At 47.9% G+C, this 16746-nt stretch overlaps 1 protein-coding gene and 1 long non-coding RNA gene across 3 annotated transcripts; one reads left to right on the forward strand and one right to left on the reverse strand.

The window, feature by feature from the left end:
• Positions 1-1095: 1095 nt before the first annotated feature.
• Pipox (pipecolic acid oxidase) lies at positions 1096-14354 on the reverse strand. 2 transcript variants are annotated; one of them, XM_011248807.1, is made up of 8 exons: positions 14149-14310; positions 12594-12742; positions 4261-4474; positions 3611-3793; positions 3099-3245; positions 2600-2758; positions 1983-2016; positions 1096-1736 (listed from the first exon to the last, which is right to left on the reverse strand). In XM_011248807.1, the coding sequence occupies exons 1-8, from the start codon at positions 14260-14262 to the stop codon at positions 1606-1608; spliced, it is 1131 nt and encodes a 376-aa protein (XP_011247109.1). In that variant the 5' UTR covers positions 14263-14310; the 3' UTR covers positions 1096-1605. The 2 variants fall into 2 exon arrangements, with proteins under 2 accessions (XP_011247109.1, NP_032978.2); NM_008952.2 differs by having other exon boundaries at positions 1097-1736; positions 1983-2058; positions 14149-14354.
• Gm29932 (predicted gene, 29932) lies at positions 5166-7295 on the forward strand. The gene is made up of 2 exons (NR_168622.1): positions 5166-5303; positions 6617-7295. It is a non-coding gene; the product is annotated as a predicted gene, 29932 (long non-coding RNA).
• Positions 14355-16746: the final 2392 nt, after the last annotated feature.

The raw sequence follows: 16746 nt of genomic DNA on the forward strand, positions 1-16746 counted from the left end.
ATCTATTTATGTATCAAATTAGTAAGTGAATAATATTTGGTCCTCACACACCTCTGTATGGTCAGTCAGTATTATTATCATCTTATGGAGACCGAATTTCTGAGAGAACCAACTAAAGTTGCCTGCAAAGCAGACTTGGCATGGGGCTGACAGGATCAGCTGGCTTTTGGAACTCACTGGAGAAGTCGGAGCTAACACACATCTCTGGGCCTTAAAGGACCAAGGGAGGTAGAATAATTTCCTTTGTGGTGTATTTCTTTGGGAACATTTCATTCCTACTGTTCATATTCCCTGTCCTTCCTCCTGTCAAGTCTACCCCACCTTGCCCCAGCTTCTCTCTCCCCAGAGCATGTAAGATCCTGTTCTCTGGAATGTTGTTGGCTCTATCTAGAGGTTTCCCACCCCTGGCTTTTGGGTACCATCTAAGCTGGTGATTCTCAACCTGTGGGTTGTGACCCCTTTGGAGGTCAAATGTCAGATATTTACATTATGATTCCTAAGTAGCAAAGCTACAGTTTTGAAGTAGCAATAAATATAATGTTATGGTTGGGGGTCACCACAACATGAGGAACTGTGTTAAGGGGTCACGGCATCAGGAAGGCTGGGAAGCACTGCTCTAAGCACATCAGCCTTGCCTGAGTCCCTGTTCACACCCCTCGCCCTTCCACCCACCAGGGGTAGTTACAAGCCCCATTCTCTTCCAAAGCAATTAGTGCAAGGAGGCCAGCCGACTCGGTGCTAATGCTGTTTCATTAAGTGGGAGCAATCCTAATGATAATAAAATGGCACATTTAACATTCAAACATTGAACGGGGTTTCTAAGCGAGTGTGTCTCTCGCTTTCTCCCTGGTATAACAGTTCTGTCTTCATAAGGACCTGACAATACACCTTAATGAGAGAGAGTGGGGAGCGAAACATCTTTACAGATCCAGGGAGAGGATGAGGAGGAGACAAAGCAGTAGACCAGGGGGACACAGTGCATCGATGGGTCGGAGACTCCATGGATTCCTCCTGGTAACAGACTCCGTGGTACTAATTTAGATAGTTAGAGCTGATAAGAAATGGGGTTATGTAGAAAATAAAGACCACCGCAGATATTATGCAATCCAGGTTTTTGTTTATTTTTTTTCAGCAATTTTTTTTTCCTGGCAAATGTGTATTTATTAGAGGTGAGACTTTTTTTTTGGTGATAGAGGCTGGCTTAAGTTTTTGGCAAAGAAACCCAAAGGCACTAGTGGTTTATAAAATATAATCTGTTTTACATTCCCCCTGAGCAGATTTAGTCAAAGCAATCGCAAGTTCACCCAGTGTCCCAGCAAAAAGAAATTTAAAGGAGTCCCTTAGTCTACTGAGCCTGTCTCCAGCCCCTCCCCATTGAGACATCCATCTTAAAGCCCCTTGCTGTTCTGTGATGGTGAATCTCGCTGACTTTCTGGGAAGGAGAAATGAGATAGACTAGGGAGGCTGATTGGGGGGAAAATGTTCAATCATTTGGTGTTTATGGGAGATTCCATTGAATCAGGAGGAGAAGAAACTCGTCAAGGCCACATCTCCTGGAAATCTCCCCTAGGAGGGCTTTCCTGCCCAGGAGAGAGTCAGCTGGGGTCAAAGGTGGGCTTTGCTCAGCGTAGAGAAGCGACTCATTCGAAACGGAGCCAAGTCATAGGATGGGGGTAATTTCATGCTTAGCTCATAGAGGATCTTCCCCACAACAGGGGCCAACTTGAATCCATGTCCTGGGAGGAGGAGATTGTGTCATGTATCTTCAAGTACAGACTCTGGGCTCTGGAAAAGTTCCCTCCTCATGGTCTCATCCCAAAGCCAGAAATTGCCACCTGTCACAAGTACCCCCTCTTTTAACTGCCTACCCTCCCTATACACCCAGTGTCCAGCCTTCAGCTAAAGCATGCAGGATCCCCCTTTTGTTTGGTACTGCAGTAGGTCTACCCACAGGCACCCCACCTGCCCATCCTCAAACTCACCAGAGAATCCAGCGCCGATGACAATGTTGTCATACTTTGGGTGGCAATCAAGAATAAAGTGCTCATCAGGAGTATTCTAGAAGGAGAGTCACACCTGTGTCCTCTGAAGACAGGTAGGAACTACAGGCTCTGTCTGGAAAGAACTGGCCTGGGTCTCTTTCAAGAGAGAACTGGACGGGGCTGAGGTCTGCTCTCTGCTTGCCCAATCTACTCTGTCCTCACTGAATAGCTGCCACTATCCTACTCAGTAGGTAGTCATCTTTGTGAACTAACTTTAGCCAAGATGCCTCGGGCCTGGTGGCATCTGTCTCTTCTCTTTGTCCCCAAGGCCTGCTCAACTGGGAACATCTTGCCAAGAACTGTTTTAGAGTTCTTCTGGGAAATTTAGGGAAGGACTGCCAGGCAAAAGCCTCACTGCCTAATAAAAAGGAATATGAATAATCTTTAACAGGCCCCTCTCTCACCGAGGTGAACCAATCCACAGGAATTAGCTAGCTAGTTGAAAGTCACGCACTGGATCAGAGGTCACATAGAGTCAGGCCTGGCCGGCCGGGGGTCTGTCTATCTCTGCCCCTCACCCCCATGCCCCGATTTGCAGATTGGAACAGCCCACTTACCGTGTACATGCAGCGTTCCATGATGTCTGGCTCAGCCCGCAGGCCTGGTAAATGATCTCTGACAAAGTGGCATAGAATTTGAACGTCTTGGATGTCTGAGAAGGTTTTGGGGCAGTCCCGCTCCTCTGGGTCCACATTGTCACCATGGTGATAGCAGATCTACCCCCACCCCCAACTGAATGAGCATGAGCTGTAAAGCTGGCTTTCTGGGCATACCAGCCGGTGAGGGGTGGGTTTGGATACAGGACGTGCCCACCCATCATCCCAATCTCCAATCCTGGCATGTACTAGCTATTGTTAGCATCTAAAGTTACCTAGCCCTCGTCTCCAGCCCTGCCCTGTGTTTAAGAGCTTGTGCTGCAGGTGGCCAATAGTGAAACAGACTCCAGGAGGGTCCTAGAGAGGGATGTTAGCATGGATACCAAGACCTCCATGGGCACTTAGTAGTTCAGTAGCTTTCTTAGTCTTTTCTCCTTACCTTCACCACTTTTCTCCTTACCTTCATCAGCCCCGGGTACTCGGATGCTGGCAGTCCATAGATGTGGTGGGGGGCCAGATCCAGACCCAGGATGCATGGAAAAGCTTGTGATACACCATAGCTCCCAGGGACCTTCTCTCGCCAGTAACACACATTGATCCTAAGGGTCTTAAGGCAGGAGGAAGTTGGAGATAAAGGGGGAAGCCATGGAGCTCTATAGATAATGACAGCAGGGCCTGGTAGGGTCCTGTGGCCCTTTTATAACCCTTTCAGGAGCTGATATACTTCATATTTATGCAGGGCTATCAGTCTGGCTATCTCCTGGAGGATCTGATGTATAACATCAGGTAGTTTAATTCACCAATAGCCTTTTGAGGTAGCTGTTATTTCCCATATTGGTCAAACTGACGCTTAATGAGGTGAACTAATTTGCCCAACGCTGACCGCTAGGAAGCTGCAGATCAAAGTCAAGTCTGGCTGGCTCCAAGATTTCTCCTCTAGTTACTGACTCTCAGGTCTCCAGCTCACCCTACCTGGAGAGGCAACTCAATCCCCAGAGGATGCAGAAGCCGGTTGGTCCAGGGACCAGCAGTGATGACCAAGCTGTTGGCTTGGTAGCTCTTCAAGGTGGTTTTCACTGTGACGGGTAGACCAGGTCTTATCTCCACTACCTTCTCTCCATCACACACAGTGCCTCCTAGCTGACAAATTATATGCTGAAAGGTAGGGACAAGAGGAGAGATGAATTAGTTGTGTATATGGTTCAGCCTGGGAGACCAAATGCCGACTCTAGCCGGGCGTGGTGGTGCACACCTTTAATCCCAGCACTTGGGAGGCAGAGACAGGTGGATTTCTGAGTTCGAGGCCAGCCTGGTCTACAAAGTGAGTTCCAGGACAGCCAGGGCTATACAGAGAAACCCTGTCTCTCTCAAAACAAACAAACAAACAAACAAACAAACAAAAACAACAACAACAAAAGAATGCCGAATCTAGTCTTTCCCTTCCAGGTTGATAAAGAGGTCAGCAGGTGTGCTGGGGTGGGGTGGGGGGGCTGTCTTAAAAATCAGGACCAAAGTCAAAGAAAACAAAGACCTTTATACTGACATGGGCCAGGGGCTGCCTGACTAGGGGCCAGCATGCCCAGAGAAAGGAGTTGCATTGCCCCAGGACTGTACAGCCTCACCTGGAGGGCTCTGAGGGCCTTGTCTGCATAGAGGACACCTCCAGTCTTGTCCAAGAGCCCCACTTCTCCCCTGGTGAACCGAATGTTTGGAAAGCGTTGCTTTAAATCCACTGACGAAAGATACTCATGGTCGATCCCTTGCCTAGACAGGGTGGCCTGGATTGTCTTTAATCCTGGATTTTCCTTCGTCCCCAGAAGTAAGAGCTCAGTCTGCCTGTTTCGGAAAAAAAAAAAAAAGGGCCAGAGGGGTGAAGGGATTTGTCATGCCCTGGCCACCTAGTCCCATTCCTCACTGAGGGACCCATGTCTACAGCAGTTGCAGCTGTCTAACATTCAGAGCACAGGTAAAGCCACCTAGACTCCTGGAGTCCTGGCATTCTCTGGCTGGTTTCCAGACCATTTCCACATCCTCCCCCTGACACTCACTGTCCCTTAGCCCTCCATCCTGTTCTTGAAAGCAGAGGTCCTAAGTCTCCATGACCTTTCTTACACCTTGTAAATGCCAAAGGAACTATCAGGTGCCTACTGAGATGCAATCCCTTATCCATCCATCACTAGTACTAGTCCATCACTTAGCATTTCTTTTTCCTCATTTCCCACCCCGCCCCATCTACTTTACTTTCCAAAGATTTACTTTTATAATACGTTTTTAAAATTGTGTGTGCATGTGTGCACATGAGTGTAAGTGCACACAGAAGCCAGAGGTGTCAGATCTCTAGGAGCTGGAGTACAGGCAGCTGTGAACCACCCAACATGGTTGCTGGGACTGGGACCCAGGGAGTCTGGAAGAACAGAATGCATTCTTAACCTCCGGGTCAGCTCTGGCTCCTCCCCACTCACCCCACCCCACCCCACCCCACCCCTCTTCCTATCGTACACTGCTTTGACCTTGTGCATTTGCCGGCCTCATTGCTTCTTCTCATTTCAGGGAAAGGGAGATCTGGTTCTGCTTCTAATCCGGGTGTCACCTTGGTGTGACTTTGACCGGTGACTCACTACTCCAGGGCCCAAATTCCTCCTCTGAAACCCAGGACTCCCTTCAGGTCAGTGGTGGTATGGGATGTCTTGTGGTTGTTACAAGGCCTGGCATTACCACTCACACTGAGTGGACAGGGGACAGGGACGCCAAGCCTGCAGTGCTCCAGAAGGGCACGCACACACTATGGCATTTTCACACGCAAGCACCAACACAAATTGGTGCACAGAACTCCAGCAATAAACTCAGAGAGTCTCCCTAGACTTCTCCCGTCCTTCTTACTCTGTGAGGGAGAGAACAGTTTCCTCTTTGATGATCCCTGCCCCTCTGCTATAACAGACCAGAAGTCCCTTTTTGGGAGGAGCTAGCTAAACAATGGGAAGGTGCCTCTGGCCCTTGGGAAGGTTCCTCTGTTCTCTCTTGGCTTCTGCAGCTCCCCAGCCCAGCAGCAGTCTGCTGCATCCCCCAGGTACTGCATATAAAGCTCGTAATAGCCTATAATGGAGTCTCATGGATATTACATGCTTCCAAATCCCACATTATCTGGTCGTGGGGATTAAAGGGAAGACTGGGAGGGGGTAGGGATGCAGTGGGCCTGGGGGCCGGTGTCAGTACACAGAGCCGCGCAGCATGCCCAATCCATTCGCCATGGCCCCCGCCTACCCGGCATTCATGGTGAGATAGTGAGGCCAGCTCTGCCTCTTCAAAGCTCCGTTTAGGCTAGAGGAGGCAGAATCCCCAGCCAGGAAACAGTCTCCTTTCTGTGGCCTCCCAAAGGAACTTCAGATTAGTTCTTAAGTCATTTAAACTTGCCTAGTCAACTTCTTGGTCAACAAGATAATTAGGAAGGCACCCCAAAGGCTAGTGGAGAGCATTTGCCCAGTTCAGACCCAAGCCTGGATCCCATCCCAGCATCTCGAAAAAGAAAAGACACACCCAGTGTTCTGTAGTTGGTTTATGATACTGGGGGTGGGGGTGGGGTGGAATCCAGGGATTCCAACACACTAGGCAAATAAATACATCACTAGGCAAGTTGCACCCCATCTTGGATGTGTGTGTTTTTGTTTTGTTTTTCTTAAGAAAGGGACTTTCTCCCATCATCTCCCAGGTGTTGGATTTCAGGCCTGTACCCCCTGCACCTACTCAGGTGCTCTTGAACCTTTTTACCTGATGGGCTCCGGGCTAAGTAGAATTGTGGGAAAGATATGGCTTACAGCTCTTCTAAGCAGACAGATGTCGTCAGCACTCTGGTCCACATTCCACAGAGTGTCTCTTAAGCTCTGCATGCAATATCACAGCCTTGGCCTCTCCTGTACTCTGGCTTAGTTTGCCTTCTCCCACCCAGGCTTTCCTTCCTACCTTCCTTCTTTCCTTGAACAGAACTCCATTTACAGAGACGTATTGTGTGGGGAAAATGAACTCGTGCCAAGACAACGGGCAAATCTGTCGAATTATGAAATGCTGAGTGATGTTCTAATTCCCAAGCCGTCCCGTGGTGGATGAAGCCGGAGCTCCCCAACCCTAGGAGTAATCACTGAATGGGTTCTGCCGAATGTAATTGTGCCGATTGTAATCATTTTGCTCCAGCTCTCTGCCCCTGTGACATTTATTTCTTAGCCCAGATATTGATCTAACAGTGGGAAATTTTCCATCTGAATCCGTGATGCCGGACCCTCCCCAAGTCCGAAGATGTGTTTGGGAAATTCTCATTTTCCCTGGATCACAGCTGAGCTATTTGGCCTGAGGGGAACCGTGCACCGTTGGAGAAACGCCTTGGATCGGAGAGAGATTTTTCTTTTTTTGACCATTATGAGCAAATCGGAAATGAATGTAAAACACAGCCTGGAAATGCAAAGGCCTGTCATTATGGGAGATAGGTGAGCAGCTCCTGTGGGAAATGCTCAGAGAATTGGAAATCAGTCAATCAAAACCAGGATCGGAGACCGGGCCGTTTCCCCGGTATGAAGACAGATGACTTCCACAGGCAGATTGAAAATCATTTAAGTGCTTATTTTCTTAATGGTTTTTCCTGGATCCCAATAAATAGATTCTGCATCCATTTCTTACGCCTGTGCTTAGGGACCCTCCTCCTCTTCCTCCTCCTCTTTTTTTTTTTTAAACTCAGACCCAAGCTACAAAGTTTAAGAAAAAAGGCAAAAGGAGCAAAAAGTCTTTCCATAGAGAGGGGGAAAAGACTAAGACGTGAATAGTCAGGCTAGTCTAGAGAGGAGGAACTGAAATCCTAGGGTTACCAGGGAACCCTAGCAAGTTTGCAACTCCTACCTCCCAGAATGTCCATCACCTTAACAGGGAGCCCTGGGTATGGAGTCCGCCTTCCTCACAGCCCACTTTGCTCCAGAAGTGAGCAGAGGTCGCTGAAGAACCCTCTGGACTGTTGATGCCTCTGTGGCCCATGTACCACAGGGTCTGATCACGAAGCAGTTACTAAAAGAGGCCTGGGGTCAAGGGGGAGAGGAGAGCAGAGAGGTCCTGGGAGGGGTGGCCAACTCTCCCGGAATCTTCCATTTCACACCCTGGGGCCCTGGCTGCCTTTCTCTTTGCTCCGGTTTAAAGTGCCAGGTATGCCAGCCCTCGGCATCACCTTGGGGAAGGGCCTGGTAATGGCTGCTGTCTTTGTAGGTTTGGGAACAGCTCTCTGTATTTCATCTTCCGCTCAGTGGGCCGAGGTGGAATTGGTTAACAAAGATTGCTCCAGGGAGGGGATGTGGCTGACAAGCCAGACACTTCGCAGGCACAGGAAGCAGCAGCTGCGGAGGGGGCCACCAGGTTCTGCCAGCTGCTGTACTGCCTACGGCTGTGATCTTGTCTGATATTGTCAGTGAAGCAGGGGCAGCCCGGGTCAGGAGCTGGATAGTAGAACTCAAAGGGAGAAGGCGGGGCAGGAAAGAGATGGTCTCAGAGCCTGGCTTTTCTGTTGGTACCAGCATCCCGGCTGCACACATCACAAAAGACTCGGGCCTTATGATCCGACACATGTCATTGTCTGTTCCCAGAATGTATGCAAATAACCCGAGCCCACCCGTGTTTCATATGCGCTGTCACAGGAAGCAGAACAGAAGAACTGGGCAACCTCCCCCCAACCCCCACCCACCGCTGGCTCAGAAAGGTTTTTGCGGTTTTTCAAATCATCATCAGATGACATTAAATACACTCATTTCTATCATTTATCGTATGGTATTATGCCGGTGTGTCTAGAAGGATCCAGAGAGAAGCAAGAACGACAGAGATGATGAAATCATTTAGAAAATCAAAATTAAAAGCAAAGCTAAGGCAATTTGGCTGGCATTCAGCCCAAAGGTGGAGAACGGTATTCGGATTCCATTCAGAGTGGGAATACCTATCTGTACTGCATCCTACTCTGTAAAAGGAATAATAATAAAAAAATCTAGTACACGTGAGTAAATTAGGGTAGCCGTAAGAAAGGAGTTGTTAATGACAGAATAATAGCAATGGCAATAATAATACTTAGCACTCTATCGTGCTTTGGAGGCTTTACGGCACATTCACATTACTCTTCATCTTTCTTAATTGGAGCTGTGAGACATCTGAGCACGCTTCTCATGCAGGGCTGCAGCGTAAGGCACGGGAACACTTTTCAGACCTGGGCTCTCTTAGGCCTGAATCTGTTTGGAGGTAGACATTGGCAACATATCCAGTTTGGACCAAATCTAGCTTCTTGCCTATTTCATCCACAAGTTAAGATGGTTTCTCTATTTTTTAAAATGGTTGATTTTTAGAAATCCAAGGGAGAACACTTTTGTTGTTGTTGTTGTTATTTTTTGAGAGAGACAGGGTTTCTCTGTGTAGCCCTGGCTGTCCTGGAACTCACTTTGTAGACCAGGCAGGCCTCAAACTCAGAAATCCACCTGCCTCTGCCTCCTGAGTGCTGGGATTAAAGGCATTCGCCACCACGCCCGGCTGGGAGAACACTATTGCAAGACACACAGCTACTGAGCAGGGTGGTAGCTCAGGCCCAGAAGGTGCTCCAGAGGCTCAAGCAGGGAGACCTCAAGTATGAAGTCAGTCTGGGTTACTTAGTGCGTGTGTGGGAGGGAGGCAGCTATGAAATAAAATCTTGGTGGTGCACCCCTTTAATCCCAGCACTTGGGAGGCAGAGGTAGGCGGATTTCTGAGTTCGAGGCAAGAAACCCTGTCTCTCTTGAAAAACCAAAAATCCAAAAAAACAAAACAAACAAAAAAACCTTGTCTCTAAAAGGAGGGAGGGTGGAGAGATGGCTCAGTGGCTAAGAGCACTGGCTGTTCATGCTGAAACCCCAGATTTGGTTCATAGCACCCACGTGATGGGATGGAGTCTATGACTCCAGTCCTTGGGGATATGACCCCACATTCTGACCTCCATGGGCACCAGATACACAGTACACATACACATATGCAGATAAAATACTCATACATGTAAAAAATTAACCTAAGCTGGGAGCGACGACTTAGCTGTTAGAGTGCTTATTGATCTTGCAGAAGATCTGGGTTCAGTTCTCAGCGAGGCTCACAACTCTCTCTAAATTCATTTCCAAGGGTCAAATTCCTTCTGGTACCGCCAAGGGCAGCAGGCATGTATGAGTTGTACACATATCTATGCAGGCAAAACACTCAAAACACATAAAATAAAAAGAAATACATTTTTAAAAAATTTAAAAATAAACCTTTAAAAAGCACAAGGAAATAGCATAAAATCCAGATTTTGGTGTCTCAAAATAATTTTTTTTGAAATAAAGTTTTATTGGAATGCATCCAGGTTCATCTATTTGCATCTTTGGCTGCTTTCACACTACAATGGCAGACTTGAATATTTGCAAGAGACCATATGGCCAGAGAAGCCTAACATACTTCCTGTGTGGCTTACAGAATAAGTTTGCTGACCTCTGTTCCAAACGGAGAGTGTAGTAATTCAGTGATTTACAGTAATACATTATGACTGCTACACAGCTGCTGGTGGCACATGCCTGCAGTCCCCAATATCTAAGAGACTGAGTGAGACCTTGTTAAAAAAAAAAAAAAAAACGAAGAAGGAGGAGGAGAAGGAGAAGGAAGAGACAGAAGAGAGAGAGGGAAGGGGAGGAGAGAGAAAGAGGTGAAGAGGGGAGGGGAGGGGAGGGGAGGGGAGGGGAGGGGAGGGGAGGGGAGGGGAGAGGAGAGGAGAGGAGAGGAGAGGAGAGAAGAGAAGAGAAGAGAAGAGAAGAGAAGAGAAGAGAAGAGAAGAGAAGAGAAGAGAAGAGGAAGAGAAGAACACACCCTGATGCTCAGTAGCTTCCCCTTTCAGTTTTTTGTTTGTTTGTTTGTTTGTTTTGTTTTTTTATGGAATAAGGGCTGGAGAGATGGCTCAGCGGTTAAGAGTACTGGCTGTTCTTCCAGAGATCCTGAGTTCAAATCCCAGCAACCACATGGTGACTCGCATCCATCTGTCATGGGATCCAGTGCCCTCTTCTTGTGTGTCTGAAGACAGCGACAGTGTACTCACATACATAAAAAATAATTCTTTTAAAACAAAACTGTGGAGTAAAGTGAGTGAGCTGTACACACGGAGAGGCTTGGGATCCTGAGAGGCTTGCGACCACATGCGTTTCTCACCTCTTTGGATTTTGATACATGGATGCTGGCATCCAAATCCTGGATCTCAAGTTTGTGCAGCTCTTTTAATCACTGTACCATTCCTCCTGCCTCCTGATTCCCAAGTGTTGGGATTGCAGGAGTGCACCACCATGCCCAGTGTCATGGGGGTGGGGGCTGGGGATCAAACCCAGGGCCTTATTCAGCTAGGTAACATCCCGATGTCCTTGTTGCCTCCCTTTTGCTGTCTCTTGATCTTCCTCCTCTGTAGCCCAACAGACCCAGGATAGCAGGGAGAAACCTCAAGGATTCAAAGGTACCAGGCACTGTGCTGAGTATTTTCCAGACTCATTTAACCTTCAAACATCCCTATGAGATACAGAGAGTTCAACCACATAGCTGGTAGGAGTTGAGTCAGGAAGTAAAGCCAAACTGTGTGACACCAGGCATCTCATGATTGCCTGTCGGTCAACATTTGCTGGGCAGACTTCTGCCCTTCAAGGCTCAGCTCATCTCCTACCTAATAGAGCTCAGTAGTACTCACAGCCAGCAGCCAGAGAAGGGTCCCTTTTGCCAGGCCACTCCTCAGAAAGACATTCTCCTTTATTTGGGTGCTGGGTGTATTAGCTGTCTCTGAATAAATCCTTAATTAGCTGCCCTGGCTGTATTTGCATAATGGATTTCACTTTGTTCTTAAGTTAATGGTGTTTTTGTAACAGAACAGTAACCTCTTGGTTCACGGCCATTAAAATAACTGCCACCCTGTGGGGCAGAGCCAGGGTTATGTAAAGGAGGTTCAGTTAAGAGTTCAGAGGAGTAAAAGGGGGTGCAGGAGTAGTTTCTGGTTCCTCCCTGAGAGTGTCAGAAAGGCCACTGTCAGAGGAACCCTAAGGTTTGAAGCTGCTTCAGGGTCACTTCCTGGCAAGTAGTCTGGCCCCTGGAACACCTGCTTTTGTTCCCAGGGGATAGTGTATTAATAAAATGCATTTGTAGGGTTGTTGTGGGGATGAGGGTACAGCATAAAAAGGAGGCAGGAGAGACGGCTCAGTGGTTAAGAGTATTTGTTGCTCTTGCAGAAAATCAAGGTTCAATTCCTAGCACCCACATGGCAGCTCACAACTGTCTGTAACTCCAGTTCCAAGGTTGAATACTCTCTTTTGACCTTTCTGGGCACCAGGCACATATGTAGTTGCACATATAAGTATGTAGGCAAAACATCCATACACATACATTATACATACTATTTTTTAAGTTAGGACATGAGTTAGAATATAGATTTTAGCCGGGCGGTGGTGGCTAACGCCTTTAATCCCAGCACTTGGGAGGCAGAGGCAGGCAGATTTCTGAGTTCGAGGCCAGCCTGGTCTACAGAGTGAGTTCCAGGACAGCCGGGGCTACACAGAGAAACCATCTCAAAAAACAAAAAACAAAAAACAAAAAAATTATATAGATTTTGACGCAGGCCCTATAAGATGGCTCTGGAAGGCTTTGCGCAGGCCTGCTCTAGATACCTGTCCATGGTCATCCTCTAAGTTTTCAGAAAACAACCTGTAAGAGCCTTGGTCACAGGATCTAACCAGGCCTGGAACTCAAAGGTACAGAGGCCAGCAGCATCTGTGACAGTGAGCAGAAGGCCTCCACATGACTGGCACCTCCCTCCTGGGCTTGTGTCCCTCCAGTTGCATTTCAAGTTCACACCTTACAGCATCACACATTCAAAGCACCTGGAGGGATGGGTCCCCTGTGTTCCTGGTCTTCCTCCCTCGCCCACCTGTGTAACTGGGTTCCGGCTTCACGCTCCAGCTGGGCCCATGTCTGATAACATTCCTTCATCATCATCGTGTAGAAGTCCTCTGGATAAGCCTTTCTGATTATGCGGCTCTGTCCATGTGAGCTTCCTCGGGAATGGGGAAGAAAGAACTTGACAAGAAAGACAAGAAAGACAATGGAAGTCACTGCCCTTTGGCTCAGCCTTCCCTTTGTTCTTTAGGAGCCATCTTAGGCTTCAAATGGTTCCTTTCTAATCCTGGGGCCTAGACCTCTGGCCTTGCACAAAGGAGGCAAGTAGGTGCCCTGCAGATGAGCTATCTATTGCCCTAGACCTCTTTTTATTTCTTATTTGAGTCACTGTCATGTTATGTAGCCCAGGCAGGCCTTAAGCTTGCAATCCCCCTACATTGGTCTCCTGAGCAACTGGGATTTTCAGGTGCTCATCGCCAGGCCTAGATATTTTCAAATATTTCCATACTTCCAGGTCTCCTTGAGGCCCACTGATTGGCCAGGCATTCTGGTTAGCAATAGTACCTCAGCACTGACTAAATTTTTCCTTTTGTAAATAGCCCTGGCAGCCACCCATCCATTTGTTAATAACCTTCTATTATCCCACTGAATTCACACCCTGCTTAGATGCCTAGAAAAGCAGAGTCAGAAAACCTTCCAGATTATGCAAATCGAGCCCCATGGTTTTCCGGATCAGGAAAAGGATGTCATCTCACTGAGCCTTCAGGTACCCAGGATAAGGGAGCAATCTTAGGATTAGGGGGGTGCGGGGTGAAGCAAAATGGAGGTTTTCCTGCAGGTTGTAACAGAAATCCCTTGGGCTTTGGGAAAACAGAGGAACTGAAGACAATTCCCAGGATGTGGTAACCTGCTCAGAGAGCTGCAAGGCAGAATGGAAAGGAAGAAGCCACAGGGGTAGAAAACTCAACTTGACAGATTGCATAGGCCCCACCCCTGAGGGGCCCTGCAGGGTCCCAGTGCCACCCTCATTTGAAGCAGTCATGTGATCACTTTTCCTTTAAGGAAAGACGACCTGTGTCTTAGTTCCCGGGCATCAAGTGAGGAGGTCGCTGTTACCCAAAGGTGGAAGAATTCAACAGCAGCTCCTGCTAGGTTCTGGAAGGAGCAGCTGAGAAAACGCAGCTTTCTCCAAAGCTGGTACATCAGCCTTTGCCTCTAGGCAAAACTGTCTTTATTTAAGGTTACCCAGAGCAGAATTGATTCTTTTTCTGGTTGTATCAACCATGTGGGCAAAGACAAGACAGGGTTGCAAGAATGAAAAGAAGTGGGACACTTCTTGATCCGGGGCAAGAACTAAGAGACTTAAAAGAGTATACCAAGAAACCTCACGTGGACTTAAGGGTGGGAATTTTCTTTGCATTGTCAAGATCCACGTGAAGTGGCTACGAAGCTACGAAGTGCACAGAATTCCTGATGTCTGACCGTTTGGCTTCACTTATAGCCCAAAAATTCTGGAAAGCCCTCCCTAGGAGAGGAAAGAAGAGGGGACAGTCTTATATAGCAGAAGGGCAGAAGGCACAGTGTACCTGCTCCAGCAGGAGGACGCTCTTGGAGTGTTTGGCCAGGTGGTACGCGGTAAAGCAGCCCTGGATGCCTGCTCCAATCACAATAGCATCCCAGAAATCTGTCTGAGCAGCCATGATGCCACAAAGCCCACTGAAGAGAAGGCAAACAAAGGCACCTCCAGGCTACAGGGGGAGGAGGGAGGCAAAGTCCAGCTAAACTAGAGTTCCCACAATCCCTTGGGGCTCATGTCCTTGTCTTTCTTTCCCTCCCCAAAAAGCCTGGCACAGGGCTCAGCCTCCGCCTCCCCCTGCAGAGCAGAGCTGGGTGGACTGATTTGTGAGGTTTCGCCCAGCTCAGCTGCTAGCCTCACCCTTGCATCCCTCCAGTTTGCTATTCTTGGCTCAATTATTGTCATGCAAATGGCGCCTTCCCATGCCACCTTCCTGTCTCATTATGATCTTTGTCTCAGGACTTTGCCCGGAATTTCAATGCCTCCCAGACCAAGCTGGGCCCCGGGAATGCTGCCTCCCCCTGCTGGCTTCCCTCTCTGCAGCTTGATTTCCTCCAGAGAGCTACCCGGCCAGCCAAGAACTTGGCAGGATGCCCAGGGTATGGCCCTCCTCCCTGGTGGGTGGCGAGGTCAGGGGGTAGATGCAGGGGCCAACTGGGAGGGCAGTTTTGTGATTATGAAATCATTCTCAGTGTGTTTTACTTTCATGTTGAAAAAAGGACAATAAATGATCCTGAAGAGGAAAAAAAAAAATCCAGGAAAGGACAGTGCGAGGAAGAACCTTGTCCTCAGGCACACGGGGAACCAGGCACCAGCCAGCACACACAGGGGCCATGTGCAGAGAAGCCTTCTGTGCCAGGCAGCAGGCTCAATGGGGATTGTTACAGGCACTGGGGACAGAGCCAGGGTTGGCAGGTCCTGATTCTTATACACTTTGGGGGTCCATTTTAAGATAAAAGGGGAAAGGGGCCTGGAGGCTTAGCTCAGCGGTAGACTTTTGTGTTTGGCATGTTCGGGGTCCTGGGTTTAGCACCCAGCACTAAAAATAAAAGAGAAAAAAAAAAAAAAAAGAAAAAATTAGTCATGCAAAACTAGATGGCAGGACTTCGAAGAGACCGCTCAATTAGAGAGCCCCATGGTTGAAGTTTTATTAGCTTCCTGGTAAATCTGCCTCGGAATACATTATCTCATTAAATTCTCAGGATTTTTTTTTTTTTTTGTATGTGTGTGTGTGTATTTTTATCCTCATTTTTTTTGAGCAGATTAGAGATAGCCTCAAGTTCTCTGTCGGTTTTCCCATTACATGCTTGCCCAATAGAATACAGTGACTGCTACCCTCTTTCTGACCCAAGCCTTTGGACATCTTCTTGTGTTGAAGCACTCGTTCTTAGACCCTGAACCAACATGTTAGAAGTCCAGCCACTCTGTGAGAGAGAGAGATGAGAAAAGTCACACATAGGAAGAGAAGCCATTTTGGACCTTGTGTCCAGACAAACTAACCACCCATGACCTGACCCAGTCCATGGCACGTGACCCAACAGCCAAGCTGTGTCAGCATTCCCCAGTTTTATGAAGTAAAATAAAATGCTTGTTTTTAGACACTAACTTTTGAGGTTGGTTGTTTATAATCATAAACACACCACTAAACAGACAAAGATGGCAGGATCTGCCCAAGGACCCATTCTAGGTGTGCCAAGAGGCTAAGATGTGAACCCAGGTCTATCTGCTCCAAAACTTACTTCTTGTTAGTATTTTCTTTCGTTTTTTTTGGATACAGGGTCTCATGTATCGCTTAACTGGCCTCCAACCTGCTTTGCCTCCACAGGTGACCTTGAACTTCTGATTTTTCTGCCCCTACCTCCTGGGAAAATAGACCCGTACCATCATGTTGGTTTAATATGGTGCTGAGGACCAAACCCAGGGCTTTACCAATGAATGTTAGGCTGAAACTCTGTTACCTGAGTCACAAGCCCAGCCCGGGGACACTTCCCTCTCACTACAATGCTATAGTGACAATGAGAGAACTTATAGTCGTGATTCTGATTTTAACATTTTGCTGTGTATCTGGTGGCCATACAGTGGAAGAGAGAAAACAATGATGGGGGGGGGGGGCACAGTGGCTGACTGAATCCCCAGCAACACGTCCACAGACAATCCCCAGACTAGCCTTAGCAACTAGTTGTCTTCTGCCTGGTCTTTCCTTTCCTAGTAAAATAGGAACGCAAAGAAGGACTGCCATTTGACTGGATTTTTTTTCCTTCCTTCTGAGGGAGGAAAAAAAAAATAGAGTCTAAAGGTCACTGCATTCTGTCCCCTCCCTCCTCCCCAACCCCACAGAGGACAGGATAACATCTGCCTCATCGCTGGACAGATCCCTTACAGTAAAATAATAGCAGATATAACCAAGAAAAATATGGTACCCTGAGTGTGTAAGGGCTTGATAGAAATATATAAGATCGGCCCCTGGATTTCTTGTGATAAGATGTCAGCGGAGATGAACAGCTTGCACGCAAGGAAAAGCAGGCAATAAATCCTTGCATGGAAGTGTGCCCAGTCTCACCAGCAGGCGAAGAGAAGGGAATTAAATAACTCGAAGGTACTATTATGT

This window comes from Mus musculus, chromosome 11 (genome assembly GCF_000001635.26).
Source record: "Mus musculus strain C57BL/6J chromosome 11, GRCm38.p6 C57BL/6J".
Lineage (NCBI taxonomy): Eukaryota > Metazoa > Chordata > Mammalia > Rodentia > Muridae > Mus > Mus musculus.

Excerpts from the sequence above, each read along its gene's own strand:
- Pipox (NM_008952.2), bottom strand. The coding sequence starts at position 14,262 with ATGGCTGCTCAGACAGATTTCTGGGATGCTATTGTGATTGGAGCAGGC. Across the intron at positions 12,743-14,148 it reads GCGTCCTCCTGCTGGAGCAG|TTCTTTCTTCCCCATTCCCG; the intron begins GTACACTGTGCC and ends TTTCTTGTCAAG. Across the intron at positions 3,794-4,260 it reads AGGCCCTCAGAGCCCTCCAG|CATATAATTTGTCAGCTAGG; the intron begins GTGAGGCTGTAC and ends CCTACCTTTCAG.